The sequence below is a fragment of the Solea senegalensis genome, unplaced genomic scaffold (genome assembly GCF_019176455.1).
Source record: "Solea senegalensis isolate Sse05_10M unplaced genomic scaffold, IFAPA_SoseM_1 scf7180000014988, whole genome shotgun sequence".
Lineage (NCBI taxonomy): Eukaryota > Metazoa > Chordata > Actinopteri > Pleuronectiformes > Soleidae > Solea > Solea senegalensis.
In genome coordinates this window covers 31,178-47,960 of record NW_025321188.1, presented here as the reverse complement: position 1 = coordinate 47,960, position 16,783 = coordinate 31,178, and the positions used below count along the sequence as shown (strand labels likewise).

The 16,783-nt window shown below is 35.9% G+C and overlaps 6 gene segments (V, D, J or C); 2 read left to right on the top strand and 4 right to left on the bottom strand.

Annotated features, from left to right (window-relative positions):
* Nucleotides 1-2,567: 2,567 nt before the first annotated feature.
* On the bottom strand, nucleotides 2,568-3,093 carry LOC122761773. The segment is given in 2 exon segments: nucleotides 2,568-2,923; nucleotides 3,018-3,093. Coding segments are annotated over 2 exon segments (399 nt in total).
* Nucleotides 3,094-4,901: 1,808 nt separating this feature from the next.
* LOC122761769 lies at nucleotides 4,902-5,427 on the bottom strand. The segment is given in 2 exon segments: nucleotides 4,902-5,257; nucleotides 5,352-5,427. Coding segments are annotated over 2 exon segments (399 nt in total).
* Nucleotides 5,428-5,867: 440 nt separating this feature from the next.
* LOC122761788 lies at nucleotides 5,868-7,288 on the top strand (the record flags this gene model as incomplete). The annotated part of the segment is given in 2 exon segments: nucleotides 5,868-5,979; nucleotides 6,812-7,288. Coding segments are annotated over 2 exon segments (435 nt in total), but the record flags the coding sequence as incomplete, so codon positions are not given.
* A 1,574-nt stretch (nucleotides 7,289-8,862) lies between these two features.
* Nucleotides 8,863-9,389, bottom strand: LOC122761772. The segment is given in 2 exon segments: nucleotides 8,863-9,219; nucleotides 9,314-9,389. Coding segments are annotated over 2 exon segments (399 nt in total).
* A 1,939-nt stretch (nucleotides 9,390-11,328) lies between these two features.
* On the bottom strand, nucleotides 11,329-14,607 carry LOC122761779. The segment is given in 2 exon segments: nucleotides 11,329-11,697; nucleotides 14,556-14,607. Coding segments are annotated over 2 exon segments (387 nt in total).
* Nucleotides 14,171-16,517, top strand: LOC122761785. The segment is given in 2 exon segments: nucleotides 14,171-14,283; nucleotides 16,041-16,517. Coding segments are annotated over 2 exon segments (342 nt in total).
* The last annotated feature ends 266 nt before the right edge of the window (nucleotides 16,518-16,783 follow it).

The window sequence follows — 16,783 nt, the reverse complement described above, 5'->3', positions numbered from 1 at the left end:
GTGTCCTCAGTGAACTGTATCAGTCTCTGCAGTCACTTCAGTTTCTGTTCACTCTGACTGAAGGAGGTTTTTGTACGAGGCTTTTTCACTGTGTGAACATATCCCACTTGTTAACATCAAATCGACCCAGACAGTAGTAAACTGCAGCATCTTCAGCCTGGACTCCACTGATGGTCAGAGTGAAGTCAGAATTTGATCCACTGCCTGTAAAACGACCTGGAATCCCTGATGCTCGAGTGGACGCAAAGTAAATAAGGAGTTTAGGAGTTTCTCCATCTCTCTGTTGGTACCAGGATAGGTAGTTGCTGTAGACATTCTGACTGGTTCTACATGTGATTGTGGCAGATCCTCCCAGAGCAGATGTCACTGCTCCAGACTGAGTCACTGTGACCTGTCCTCTGGACTCTGAGGACACAGAGACAGAGTCATAAAGCAGAGTAATGGTTTAGTCGTTTTCATATCAGATGTTGACGGAGGAGTTTGATTCTCTGGACTTTACCTGTGAAGCAGCAGCAGAGGAGAGTCCAGATGAGGACGCAGGTGAAAGTCATGATTTCTGTGTCTTGTGTTGTCATGAAAGACAGCTGTCAGTCCTCCAGTCTTCAACTGTCAGGACTATAAAGTGTCCCAGAGCACTGGAGCATGGTGCTGCTGATGCAAAGTCACTCTCTATGGAAATGCTCTGAATAGTTTTACTATATTCTCTACATTTCTGTGTCGTCTAAAAATAAAAGAAATATCATTCATTATATTCTTCTAAAAAAAATATGTTGATTAATTTGAACCTTTTTGAGAATAAACAGGTCTTTTAGTAAAAACTATTTTACATATGTTCTTATTTAAACTGACATTTTTCAGTGACAGAATAACCAGAATAATCTATAATGAGCCAGATCGTTAAGATTAGACCATGTTAAACAACCTATAAAGACATTTTCAATATTTTCTTTTAAGCAATCTCATCAAATACTACTAAATAAAAATATAATATTATCAGCATAAATGGAAATGACATGGAAACAAGTCATACATTTTCATTTTTATATACTTAAGTATGGGGTTAGCGCTCTTGCCTTGCAGCGAGAAGACCCGGGTTTGAGCCCCGTTTGGAACAAGGGCCTTTCTGCATGGAGTTTGCATGTTCTGTGAGTGTGAGAGTGAATGGTTGTTTGTCTCTATGTGTGTGTGGACTGTGATGGACTGGCGAACTGTCCAGGGTGTACCCCGCCTAATGCCCGATGTAGCTGAGATTGGCACAGCACCCTCCATGACCCTCTGGTGGAGGATAAAGCGGTAGATGATGGATTGATGGATGGATGGATGGATGGTTACTTTACTATGATAGTAATTAATATTTAAATGAAAAATTAGGTAATTTTTATTCATAAAGCACTTTTCATCCACAATGTAGATTTAATGTTCTGTGATTTTAATATACATATTTGGAAATCATCACAAGAACAAAACATGTGTTGTTATGACATTTTCTCAAATTGGTTTAATGTTGATTCCAAAATATATTAAAATGTGTGTTGAACATTTAAAACAAGAGGGACCTCCCCCAAATAAGAGTGATGAGATTAAAACTTTGAATAAAATTTGGATGTTTTACATGTATCATAGGATATCATCAGCATAGAGGCTGATTTATTAATGATGTGAATTAAAGAATCTCTGAGCTGCTGATGGATTTTCTTTTGAATTTAAATGTATTATCAGACTTGAAAAATATTAAAAAGAATAACTTGACCATATAATACACTTTATGAAATCACTGGTGTGTGTAATAAGAAAATAATAAATACATGTACCAGTGTAGTTGCTATATAAATACAGTTCATATAATTGAGTATATGTTTAGTAAAGTAGTTCAACACTGTTAATGTTTTTTGGACATAAAAGAATGTGGAATGACTGATGTAAAAAACCTCAAATTCACAAGTGTTGAATGCAGATGTTTTCTATTAAAACTAAATGAATAAAGTTAAAACTGCTGCTATGATTGAGAAAGTGCAAGTGAAATAATGTATTTTCTCTGTTTTCCTCAAATATAATAGGGAACACAATCCAAAGTTTTCCAAATGAATTAAAATATAGATAAAGATATAGAGATCATTTTTTAAAATTCAATTTGGTTAAATGTTGATTCCAAAATATATGAAAATGTTAGATGCACATTTAACATAAGAGGACTGCTCCCCCTCCCCCAAAACCCCCCAAAACAAAACAAATAATGAATTAACAAGAGTGATCAGATTAAAACATAGAAAATATAAAATGTGTATGTTTTACATGTATCATAGGAGATCATCAGCATAGAAGCTGATTTATTAATGATGTGAGTTAAATAATCTCTGAACTGCTGATGGATTTTCTTATTGAATCTGAGTTTGAATGAAAATACAAAGACTACGAGACAAATAACTTATTATTAACTAATAATAATGTGTAATCACTTGTAACAAGTGAGCTTCACTGAAATAGTGTAATAAAGTTTATTAAATCACTGGTGTGTGTGTCCTCAGTGAACTGTATCAGTCTCTGCAGTCACTTCAGTTTCTGTTCACTCTGACTGAAGGAGGTTTTTGTACGAGGCTTTTTCACTGTGTGAACACAGCTTTACTGTTGACTTCGTGATAACTCTGACAGTAGTAAACTGCAGCATCTTCAGCCTGGACTCCACTGATGGTCAGAGTGAAGACAGAATTTGATCCACTGCCTGTAAAACGACCTGGAATCCCTGATTCTCGAGAGGAAGCATAGTAAATAAGGAGTTTAGGAGTTTCTCCATCTCTCTGTTGGTACCAGGATAGATAGTTTGAGCCGTAGACATTCTGACTGGTTCTACATGTGATGGTGGCAGATCCTCCCAGAGCAGATGTCACTGCTCCAGACTGAGTCACTGTGATCTGTCCTCTGGACTCTGAGGACACAGACACAGAGACATAAAGCAGAGTCATGGTTTTGTTGGCTTCATTTCAGATGTTGACAGAGGAGTTTGACTCTCTGGACTTTACCTGTGAAGCAGCAGCAGAGGAGAGTCCAGATGAGGACGGAGGTGAAAGTCATGATTTCTGTGTCTTGTGTTGTCATGAAGGACAGCTGTCAGTCCTCCAGTCTTCAACTGTCAGGACTATAAAGTGTCCCAGAGCACTGGAGCATGGTGCTGCTGATGCAAAGTCACTCTCTATGGAAATGCTCTGACTGAATCCAACTGGTTTTTACTATTTTTTTACTATATTCTCTACATTTCTGTGTCGTCTAAAAATAAAAGAAATATCAATCAAATTTTTCTTAAAAATAGTGTTGATTAATTTTAACCTTTTTTAGAATAACCTGGTCTTTGAGTCAAAACTGTTTTACAAATTTCCTGATTTAAACTGACATTTTTCAGTGACAGAATATTCAGAATAATCTATAATGAGCCAAAAACATTAAGATAAGACCATGTTAAACAATCTATAAAGACATTTTCAGGATTTTATTCATAGCAATCTTTTCAAATACTAAATTATCATATCATCAGGATGAATGGAAATGACATGCAAGCGAGTTATACATTTTCATTTTATATACCTTACTATGATAGCAATTAACATTTAAATGGAAAGTGAGGTAATTTTATTCACAAAGCACTTTTCATACACAAGGTGGATTTAATGTTCTGTGATTTTAATATTTAATATTTAATATTTAATTTTAACTTTTAACAGCAACATAGAGGCCAACTTGAAAGAAATCAATAGAAGGTTCAAATATAGAGTACAATCCTTATTTCAAAATCATCACGAGAACCAAACTTGAGTTCTTATGCCAATTTCTCAACTTGGTTTAATGTTGATTCCAAAATTAAAATGTGTGTTACAGATTTAAAACAAGAGGGACCTCCCCCCAAAGAGAGTGATGAGATTAAAAAGTAAAAGAAAATGTGGATGTTTTACATGTATCATAGGATGTAATCGGCATAGAGGCTGATTTATTAATGCCGTGAATTAAAGAATATCTGAGCCGCGATTAACACATTTGAAGAATATTAAAAAGAATAACTTGACCATATCTATTGGACATTTGAAATTATATGAACATGCAAAACAGTTGAATACACTTTATAAAATCACTGGTGTGTGTAATAAGAAAATAATAAATACATGTACCAGTGTAGTTACTATATAAATACAGTTCATATAATTGAGTATATGTTTAGTAAAGTAGTTCAACACTGTTAATGTTTGTTGGACATAAAAGAATGTGGAATGACTGATGTAAACAACCTCAAATTCACAAAGTGTTAGTTCATAAATCAGATGTTTTCTATTAAAACTGAATGAATGAAGTTAAACAGCTGCTCTGATTGAGAAAGTGCAAGTCAAATAATGTATTTTCTCTGTTTTCCTCAAATATAATAGGGAACACAATCCAAAGTTTTCCAAATTAATGAAAATATGAGATATTTTTAAAAATTCAATTTGGTTTAATGTTGATTGCAAAATATATGAAAATGTTAGATGCACATTTAACATAAGAGGACTGCTCCTCCCCCCCAAAAAACCCAAAACGAACCAAATAATGAATAAACAAGAGTGATCAGATTAAAATGTAGAAAATGTAAAATTGGGATGTTTTACATGTATCATAGGACGTCAGCATAGAAGCTGATTTATTAATGATCTGAGTTAAATAATCTCTGAACTGCTGATGGATTTTGTTTTTGAATCTGAGTTTGAATACAAATGTGAAGACTATGAGACAAATAACTTATTATTATTAACTAATAATAATGTATAACCACTTATAACTTAAAGTGAGCTCCACTGAAATAGTGTAATAAAGTTTATTAAATCACTGGTGTGTGTCCTCAGTGAACTGTATCAGTCTCTGCAGTCACTTCAGTTTCTGTTCACTCTGACTGAAGGAGGTTTTTGTACGAGGCTTTTTCACTGTGTGAACACATATTTACTGTTGATGACGTGAAAACCCTGACAGTAGTAAACTGCAGCATCTTCAGCCTGGACTCCACTGATGGTCAGAGTGAAGTCAGAATTTGATCCACTGCCTGTAAAACGACCTGGAATCCCTGATGCTCGAGTGGAAGCATAGTAAATAAGGAGTTTAGGAGTTTCTCCATCTCTCTGTTGGTACCAGCATAGACGGTTTGAGTTGTAGACATTCTGACTGGTTCTACATGTGATGGTGGCAGATCCTCCCACAGCAGATGTCACTGCTCCAGACTGAGTCACTGTGACCTGTCCTCTGGACTCTGAGGACACAGAGACAGAGACATAAAGCAGAGTCACGGTTTAGTCTTTTTCATATCAGATGTTGACAGAGGAGTTTGACTCTCTGGACTTTACCTGTGAAGCAGCAGCAGAGGAGAGTCCAGATGAGGACGGAGGTGAAAGTCATGATTTCTGTGTCTTGTGTTGTCATGAAGGACAGCTGTCAGTCCTCCAGTCTTCAACTGTCAGGACTATAAAGTGTCCCAGAGCACTGGAGCATGGTGCTGCTGATGCAAAGTCACTCTCTATGGAAATGCTCTGACTGACTCCAGCAGGGACTTTAATCAATTTCATGATCCTGTCGATCAATTTATCAATCACTTTATCAGAGGTTTGATCAGGATGTGATGACACTTTTTGATTTAATTTTTCCTCCTAAGATTTTATGTCCTCATATTTTTAAGATAAGATTGTCCTTTATTTGTCCTATCTTGAGGACATTTGCAATGTCTTCTGTTAATATCAGCTTCTCAAATTTCATATATTAATGTTAAAAATGACTTAATTGAGTAAAAGCTGTGGTTGTTTTTCATCATCATATTTTAAAATCAGCTGATAAAACTTTACAAACTGACTCATTCTGGTGAGTTTGTTTGTTTCACAGTCACAGAGACTCTACAGTCAGAGGTTTTTGTACGACGCCTCACAGACTTTGTATCACTGTGGTGGACGTTTGGTGGAGGAACCAGACTGGAAGTTGGAAGTAAGTTTTTCTCAAATACAATCATAACAATATTTGTGTAATTATCCAATTTTGTAAGGTTTGCTGGAGGTCAAATCTCACTTTATTGTCTTTTTAAAATATTGATGTTTTTATTTTGTCTCCTTCATTCTGGAGCTGAACTCTGAGCAATTTTACTCGACACAGTCCTGTCAAGATTATGTTTGTATCATAAAACTTCAATTCAGTTATGAATTAGTTTTGTTTTGATGTGATTTAAAAAGTTTTGTCATTACTACCTGAACTTTACACGTAGAAGATTTGACAGGTTTTTACAATTTTCCATTAATACTAAAGTATATTTAATATTTTTGATGATTTAATGAGAAATATTTGCAATTTTACTTAACATATTCATGTTTGGCTGGACTTTAAAACTGGAAATGTCACTTATATTTTTTAAATTCCATTAATACTTTATTTGTTTAACGTGACTTGAGATTCAGAAGCAGCATAATCTGCAATCTATTGTGTTTCATGGTGTTTCCATTATAGTTTGAAGTCAGTTCTTTATTCACTTGTATTTAAAACTAAAGTGTTTCAGTCTCCCGATGTTTGAGGATTGGATTAGAAATGTTACAAATGTTGTAAAAATCAGTTTCCAGTGTAGTTTTTCTATATTTCTTCAGGTCACAGTGTCTTTGTGCTGATGTACATGAGAGGCTTCTTACAGTGAAGTGAAACCATGTGACTGGTGAAGCAGAAAAACCTTGTGACACAAAATCAGCTCTCACACAGGAAACATGTCCGAGTGTGTGGCGTTCCACCGACAGCTGTGTCCTCTCTGTGCTCTAAACTGACTCTTGTCTCCTAGGTGACGTCAGTCCCACTCTGACGGTGCTGCCGCCCTCACGTGAGGAGCTGGACCAGGGGAAGGCCACGCTCATGTGTCTGGCCAACAAGGGCTTCCCCTCAGCCTGGACTCTGTCCTGGAAGTTGGACGGCAGCAGCAGCAGCAGCAGCAGCTGGGAGCAGAGCATGAGCCGCGGGCTGCTGGAGAAGGACGGTCTCTACAGCTGGAGCAGCATCCTGAGGCTTTCTGCTGACCAGTGGAGGAAGGTGGGCTCTGTGACCTGTGAGGCCACCCAGGGCTCCCAGATTCTCTCAGAGACACTGAGGACAGACCAGTGTTCCTAGTCCTGACCTGACTCACTGACACTCTGCTACTGGTTTTACTCTGCATTTCTGTCTCTTTTCTCACAATTTAAAGTTTGAAAACTTCTCGCTCATGTTGATCCTGACTCTTTCAACTTTTTCCACATAATAAAGTTGTTTGTGTTTCATTAAAAAATGTTTCCATGGACTTGTTATTATGAAGTGACATTTTAACGACACCAGGGTGAAATAGGATGAACAAACATGATCAGTGAATGTCATTTTAAACAACTTTATAGAAATAAATCATCAACTATTTACAAATGACTTTTTGTAATGTCAGGAAAAAAGACATTTTATATCATCCACACAAATAAAGATGAAAAAAGTAAATCTTAAATCTTGGATTGGACTGATTAAATCACATAACATGATAGCTATTGATACATTTGTTTTTTAATGTTTGTATACATTAATAAAATAACGCAACTACACATTAAATATATATTTTATCATGTTGTGAAAAATAAAAAATGATCCGAATTTTGCAAATCATATCTACATTATGAGAGAATCAAATCATTTTGACAATTATTTTTCAGTTTTGTTGTGACTGTGGGCGTGGGAGTGGCAGCTCTGATTCACCTGCACAGCTGCACCTGATTTTGTTAATTAGACCTGCTACTATTTAAGTGCAGCTGTTACCTCAGTCAGTGTCAGATTGTTGGTTTACTTAGAGAGAGATAGAGAGCCACTGTGTTTGTTTCCTCATGTAGAAATTCTCTAGACTTCTGTGTGGTTATTTTTGGATGTAGTTTTATTAGACAAGTGTTTTGATTTTGGTTGTAGTTTTTTTTTGCAGTGTCCAGACCTGCTCAGCCCAGAATTTTTCTCTGGAGCCTTTTGTTTTCTTTTTGTAAGCCTGTTTTATGTTATTTGCTTAGCACCTCTGGTTTGGGGATAAATCCCTGTTTACTTTTACCTGGCTGACTGAGTTTCTATTTTTTGGGTCCCGTTTCCTGCGACATCATGACAGAGTTTGGAAAAGAGAGTGTTTTAGTTCATTTGTTATTTGGAATAAAGATCACAATTTGCTTCAACATTATCTCCTTTTATATCGATGATGTTTTCATTTATTTTACCATTATTCTTTTTTAAAAAGTCTTAAAACTGTGGAAAGTTTATTCAGACTCATTTTATTCCTTTCTGTTCTTTGATAAATTGTAAATGCCTTTCATGAACAGGGTCATATAGTATGAAAGCAATTTTGGAATATCTATATAAAATATAGAAATTTGTACATGTGATTAAAAAAAAACAGTTTGCAAAGTATAATTATTATAAGTTGTATTGTAAATGGAATTGTCTTTAATCTAAGTTTCATATGACATGAAGAATATTTGACAAAAATGTAATTAGAACATATTCCAAAATACATAAAAATGTTTGTAGCACATAAACAACACCAATAAATAAATTAATAACAAGAGTGATCATATAAAATGTGGAGGTTTTACAAGTAACATAGGGCGTCATAAGCATAGAGGCTGATTCATTAATGATGTGAGTTAAATAATCAATGAACTGCTGATTTTTGAATCTGAGTTTAAAGGAAAATATAAAGACTATGAGACAAATAACTTATTATTAACCAATAATAATGTGCAACTAGTGAGCTTCCCTTAAATAGTGTAATAAAGTATATTAAATCACTGGTGTGTGTCCTCAGTGAACTGTATCAGTCTCTGCAGTCACTTCAGTTTCTGTTCACTCTGACTGAAGGAGGTTTTTGTACGAGGCTTTTTCACTGTGTGAACACATATTTACTGTTGATGTAGTGAACACCCAGACAGTAGTAAACTGCAGCATCTTCAGCCTGGACTCCACTGATGGTCAGAGTGAAGTCAGAATTTGATCCACTGCCTGTAAAACGACCTGGAATCCCTGATGCTCGAGTGGAAGCATAGTAAATAAGGAGTTTAGGAGTTTCTCCATCTCTCTGTTGGTACCAGGATAGATAGTTTGAGCCGTAGACATTCTGACTGGTTCTACATGTGATGGTGGCAGATCCTCCCAGAGCAGATGTCACTGCTCCAGACTGAGTCACTGTGATCTGTCCTCTGGACTCTGAGGACACAGAGACAGAGACATAAAGCAGAGTCATGGTTTTGTCGGCTTCATCTCAGATGTTGACAGAGGAGTTTGACTCTCTGGACTTTACCTGTGAAGCAGCAGCAGAGGAGAGTCCAGATGAGGACGGAGGTGAAAGTCATGATTTCTGTGTCTTGTGTTGTCATGAAGGACAGCTGTCAGTCCTCCAGTCTTCAACTGTCAGGACTATAAAGTGTCCCAGAGCACTGGAGCATGGTGCTGCTGATGCAAAGTCACTCTCTATGGAAATGCTCTGACTGAATCCAACTGGTTTTACTATATTCTCTACATTTCTGTGTCAACTAAAAATAAAAACTATATATACTATATTTATCAAATTTTGTGATTTAAACTGACATTTTTCAGTGACAGAATAATCAGAATAATATAAGATGAGCTAAAACATTAAGATAAGACCATGTTAAACAACCTTTAAAGACATGTTCAATATTTTATTTATAGCAATCTTTTCTAATACTACTAAAATAAATAAATAAGATAAGATAGTCCTTTATTTGTCCTGCAGTGGGGAAATTTACATTGTTACAGCAGCAAAGACAGTGAAGATAAAGATAATAAATAATAATAATGCGTTACCAAAAAAGTACAATATATAAACACATATACATACAAATACATTAACACTAAGACTATAAAAAAGTTAAAATAGCATGTAGAATGTATATTATAGAAAGTTTCCAGAATATATACAGTATGAATTTGATATGCACTGTATGAACAAAGATTAAACATGGGATAATACATTATATTGCACTTGTGTAAAATTACAGTTTATTGCACCTGGTAGAGTGGAATGAGGAGCCTGCTTGGTAAGCCATTCTTCTCTCTCCCACCACCTCCACTAGGTCAAGGGGACATCCAAGGGCAGAGCTGGGAAAGTTCAAATCCAGAGCACAATCCAAAATTTCAAAATTATCACGAGAACAAAACTTGAGTTGTTATGACATTTTCTCAACTTTGGTTAATGTTGATTTCAAAATATATTAAAATGTGTGTTGCACATTTAAAACAAGGGGGACTTAGACCAAAAAGAGTGATGAGATTAAAACATAAAAGAACATTTGGATGTTTTAAATGTATCATAGGATGTCATCAGCATAGAGGCAGGTGTATTAATGACACGAGTTAAAGAATCTCTGAGCTGCTGATGGATTCTCTTTTGAATTGAAATGTATTTACACACTTGAAGAATATTAAAAAGAAGGAAAGGAAAAGCAAACAACTGGTCATTATACAACCGGTATTGCACAACAACACTTCGAGTTCAGAGCCACTGCGACTGAGCGCGCTAACATTCTAACAAGTTTTGATGGTGGGAGGAAACTGGAGAGCCCGGAGGAAACCCACACAGACATGGGGAGATCATGCAAACTCCACAGAGAAAGGTCCCAGACCAGGAATCAAACCCACCACCTTTTTGCTGTGAAGCAACAGTGCTAACCACTACTAACCACTATGGCACCATGCCAGAATAATTTGACCATGTCTATTGGACATTTGAAATTGTACTAATTTACAAAAGAGTTTAATGAACTTTATTAAAACACTGGTGTGTGTCATAAGAAAATAATAAATAGAAATAAGAATGACCTCAAGTCAACAAAGTGTTGGTTCACAAATTCAGATGTTTTCTATTAACGAATTAAGATAAAACAACTGCAATTTGGTTTAATCTTGATTTCAAAATATATGAAAATGTTTGTTGCACACTAACAAGCCCCCACAACTAAAATGAATAAACAAGTGATCAGATTAAAACATAGAAAAATATAAAATTTGGATGTTTAACATGTATCATAAGACGTCGTCAGCATGGAACATGATTTATTAATGATGTGAGTTAAATAATCTCTGAACTGCTGATGGATTTTCTTTTCGAATCTGAGTTTGAATGAAAATGTAAAGACTATGAGACAAATAACTTATTATTAACTAATAATAATGTATAATCACTTATAACTTAAAGTGAGCTTCACTGAAATAGTGTAATAAAGTTTATTAAATCACTGGTGTGTGTCCTCAGTGAACTGTATCAGTCTCTGCAGTCACTTCAGTTTCTGTTCACTCTGACTGAAGGAGGTTTTTGTACGAGGCTTTTTCACTGTGTGAACACATATTTACTGTTGATGTAGTGAACACTCTGACAGTAGTAAACTGCAGCATCTTCAGCCTGGACTCCACTGATGGTCAGTGTGAAGTCAGAATTTGATCCACTGCCTGTAAAACGACCTGGAATCCCTGATTCTCGAGTGGACGCAAAGTAAATAAGGAGTTTAGGAGTTTCTCCATCTCTCTGTTGGTACCAGGATTGGTAGTGGCCGTAGCTACTATGATAATAAACATTCTGACTGGTTCTACATGTGATGGTGGCAGATCCTCCCAGAGCAGATGTCACTGCTCCAGGCTGAGTCACTGCGACCTGTCCTCTGGACTCTGAGGACACAGAGACAGAGACATAAAGCAGAGTCATGGTTTTGTCGGCTTCATTTCAGAGGGACAGATGTTGACAGAGGAGTTTGACTCTCTCAGCAGCAGAGGAGAGTCCAGATGAGGACGGAGGTGAAAGTCATGATTTCTGTGTCTTGTGTTGTCATGAAGGACAGCTGTCAGTCCTCCAGTCTTCAACTGTCAGGACTATAAAGTGTCCCAGATCACTGGAGCATGGTGCTGCTGATGCAAAGTCACTTTCTATGGAAATGCTCGGACTGACTCCAACTGGTTTTACTATATTCTCTACATTTCTGTGTCGTCTAAAAATAAAAGAAATATCAATCATATTCTTCTTAAAAATAGTGTTGATTAATTTTAACCTTTTTTAGAATAACCTGGTCTTTGAGTCAAAACTATTTTACAAATTTTCTGATTTAAACTGACATTTTTCAGTGACAGAATATTCAGAATAATCTATAATGAGCCAAAAACATTAAGATAAGACCATGTTAAACAATCTATAAAGACATTTTCAGGATTTTATTCATAGCAATCTTTTCAAATACTAAATTATCATATCATCAGCATGAATGGAAATGACATGCAAGCGAGTTATACATTTTCATTTTATATACCTTACTATGATAGCAATTAACATTTAAATGGAAAGTGAGGTAATTTTATTCATAAAGCACTTTTCATCCACAAGGTGGATTTAATGTTCTGTGATTTTAATATTTAATATTTAATATTTAATTTTAACTTTTAACAGCAACATAGAGGCCAACTTGAAAGAAATCAATAGAAGGTTCAAATATAAAGTACAATCCTTATTTCAAAATCATCACGAGAACCAAACTTGAGTTGTTATGCCATTTTCTCAACTTGGTTTAATGTTGATTCCAAAATTAAAATGTTTGTTACACATTTAAAACAAGAGGGACCTCCCCCCAAAAAGAGTGATGAGATTAAAAAGTAAAAGAAAATGTGGATGTTTTACATGTATCATAGGATGTAATCTGCATAGAGGCTGATTTATTAATGACGTGAATTAAAGAATATCTGAGCCGTTATTAACAAATTTGAAGAATATTAAAAAGAATAACTTGACCATATCTATTCGACATTTGAAATTATATTAACATACAAAACAATTGAATCCACTTTATAAAATCACTGGTGTGTGGAATAAGAAAATAATAAATACATGTTCCAGTGTAGTTACTATATAAATACAGTTCATATAATTGAGTATATGTTTAGTAAAGTAGTTCAACACTGTTAATGTTTGTTGGACATAAAATAATTGGACAAATTCCTCTAATATTCCCTTCTTCACTCACATGTCAACTCAAAGACTTGACCTCACACTCATTGTGCTGCGGGTGAGTCAGTGTCTCTGAAAGACCTGGACACTCACTGATCAACACTGGACCCTTAACGGCCAAGAACAAAGAGGGAGGACACATATGCAAACACACAGAGTCAGTCAAGTGCAGCTGTCCTCAACATGTCCTGCTGTGTCCCATCACCACTGACACATGTGACTGTGTACATTCTCTGCAACATGAGCAGGAATAAATGTTGTAAACTATAGTGTAGGAAACATTTGATTACCAGAAAACAGCTGAAAGTCTGGAGTGAATTCTGTCATGGAAGATTTTTCATGTTCAATACACAGTACAATTATTCCAAGCATCTCACCACTGATGTTATTGTTTTGTGGAATGACTGATTTAAAATACATCAAATTAACAAAGTGTTAGTTCATAAATTCCATGTTCTATTAAAACTAAATGAATGCAGTTACAACAGCTGCTCTGATTGAGAAAGTGCAAGTATTAAATAAATATTTAATTTTCTCTGTTTTCCTCAAATATAATAGGAAATAAAATCCAAAGTTTCCCAAATTTATAGAAATTTGAGTTTTTTTTTTTAAATTAAATTTGGTTTAATGTTGATTCCAAAATATGTGAAAATGTTAGTTGCACATTTAACGTAAGAGGACCGATCCCCCCTCCAAAAAATCCCCCAAAACAAAATATGTATATGTATATATATATTATATATATTAACAAGAGTGATCAGATTAAAATATAGAGAATATAAAATGTGGATGTTTTACATGTATCATAGGAGATCATCAGCATAGAAGCTGATTTATTAATGATGTGAATTAAATAATCTCTGAACTGCTGATTATCTTTTTGAATCCGAGTTTGAATTAAAATGTAAAGACTATGATGCAAATAACTTATTATTAAATAATAATAATGTATAATCACTTGTAACAAGTGAGCTTCACTGAAATAGTGTAATAAAGTGTATTAAATCACTGGTGTGTGTCCTCAGTGAACTGTATCAGTCTCTGCAGTCACTTCAGTTTCTGTTCACTCTGACTGAAGGAGGTTTTTGTACGAGGCTTTTTCACTGTGTGAACCATTCCCACTTGTTAACATCAAATTCACCCAGACAGTAGTAAACTGCAGCATCTTCAGCCTGGACTCCACTGATGGTCAGAGTGAAGTCAGAATTTGATCCACTGCCTGTAAAACGACCTGGAATCCCTGATGCTCGAGTGGAAGCAAGGTAAATAAGGAGTTTAGGAGTTTCTCCATCTCTCTGTTGGTACCAGGATAGGAAGTGGCTGCTCCCACTAACATAAACATTCTGACTGGTTCTACATGTGATGGTGGCAGATCCTCCCAGAGCAGATGTCACTGCTCCAGACTGAGTCACTGTGACCTGTTCTCTGGACTCTGAAGACACAGAGACAGAGACATAAAGCAGAGTCAAGGTTTTGTCGGCTTCATTTCAGAGGGACAGATGTTGACAGAGGAGTTTGATTCTCTGGACTTTACCTGTGAGGCAGCAGCAGAGGAGAGTCCAGATGAGGACGGAGGTGAAAGTCATGATTTCTGTGTCTTGTGTTGTCATGAAGGACAGCTGTCAGTCCTCCAGTCTTCAACTGTCAGGACTATAAAGTGTCCCAGAGCACTGGAGCATGGTGCTGCTGATGCAAAGTCACTCTCTATGGAAATGCTCTGACTGACTCCAGCAGGGACTTTAATCAATTTCATGATCCTGTCGATCAATTTATCAATCACTTTATCAGCGGATTGATCAGGATCTGATGACACTTTTTGATTAAATTTTTCTCCTCAGATTTTATGTCCTCATATTTTTAAGATAAGATTGTCCTTTATTTGTCCTACCTTGAGGACATTTGCAATGTCTTTTGTTAATATCAGCTTCTCAAATTTCATATATTAATGTTAAAAATGACTTCATTAAGTAAAAGCTGTGGTTGTTTTCCATCATCATATTTTAAAATCAGCTGATAAAACTTTACAAACAGACTCATTCTGGTGAGTTTGTTTGTTTCACAGTCACAGAGACGTGTGTCTCTACAGTCAGAGGTTTTTGTACGACGCCTCACAGACTTTGTATCACTGTGGTACACGTTTGGTGGAGGAACCAGACTGGAAGTTGGAAGTAAGTTTTTCTCAAATACAATCATAACAATATTTGTGTAATTATCCAATTTTTAAAGGTTTGCTGGAGGTCAAATCTCACTTTATTGTCTTTTTTAAAAATATTGATGTTTTTATTTTGTCTCCTTCATTCTGGAGCTGAACTCTGAGCAATTTTACTCGACACAGTCCTGTCAAGATTATGTTTGTATCATAAAACTTCAATTCAGTTTTACATTTGTTTTTCATTTCATGTGATTTAAAGTTTTTCGTTACTGTCTGAACTTTACACGAAGAAGATTTGATAGGTTTTTTACAATATTTAATATTTCTGATGATCTGATGAGAAATATTTGCAATTTTACTTTATATATTCATGTTTGGCTGGACTTTAAAACTGGAAATGTCCCTTATATTTTTTAAATTACTTCCAAACTTTATTTGTTTAACGTGACTTGATATTCAGAAGCAACATAACAGAGTGAAGATTAAGATGAGATTTGAGAACGTTGAAAATCTGCAATCTATTGTGTTTCATGGTGTTTCCATTATAATTTGAAGTCATTTTTTTATTCACTTGTATTTAAAACTAAAGTGTTTCAGTCTCCCGATGTTTGATGATTGGATTAGAAATGTTACAAGTGTTGTAAAAATCAGTTTCCAGTGTAGTTTTTCTATATTTCTTCAGGTCACAGTGTCTCTGTGCTGATGTGCATGAGAGGCTTCTTACAGTGAAGTGAAACCATGTGACTGGTGAAGCAGAAAAACCTTGTGACACAAAATCAGCTCTCACACAGGAAACATGTCCGAGTGTGTGGCGTTCCACCGACAGCTGTGTCCTCTCTGTGCTCTAAACTGACTCTTGTCTCCTAGGTGACGTCAGTCCCACTCTGACAGTGCTGCCGCCGTCACGTGAGGAGCTGGACCAGGGGAAGGCCACACTCATGTGTCTGGCCAACAAGGGCTTCCCCTCAGCCTGGACTCTGTCCTGGAAGTTGGACGGCAGCAGCAGCAGCAGCAGCAGCTGGGAGCAGAGCATGAGCCGCGGGCTGCTGGAGAAGGACGGTCTCTACAGCTGGAGCAGCATCCTGAGGCTTTCTGCTGACCAGTGGAGGAAGGTGGGCTCTGTGACCTGTGAGGCCACCCAGGGCTCCCAGATTCTCTCAGAGACACTGAGGACAGACCAGTGTTCCTAGTCCTGACCTGACTCACTGACACTCTGCTACTGGTTTTACTCTGCATTTCTGTCTCTTTTCTCACAATTTAAAGTTTGAAAACTTCTCGCTCATGTTGATCCTGACTCTTTCAACTTTTTCCACATAATAAAGTTGTTTGTGTTTCATTAAAAAATGTTTCCATGGACTTGTTATTATGAAGTGACATTTTAACGACACCAGGGTGAAATAGGATGAACAGACATGATCAGTGAACGTCATTTTAAACAACTTTATAGAAATAAATCATCAACAATTTACAAATGAATTTTTGTAATGTCAGGAAAAAAGACATTTTATATCATCCACACAAATAAAGATGAAAAAAGTAAATCTTCAATCTTGGATTGGACTGATTAAATCACATAACATGATAGCTATTGATACATTTTGTTTTAATGT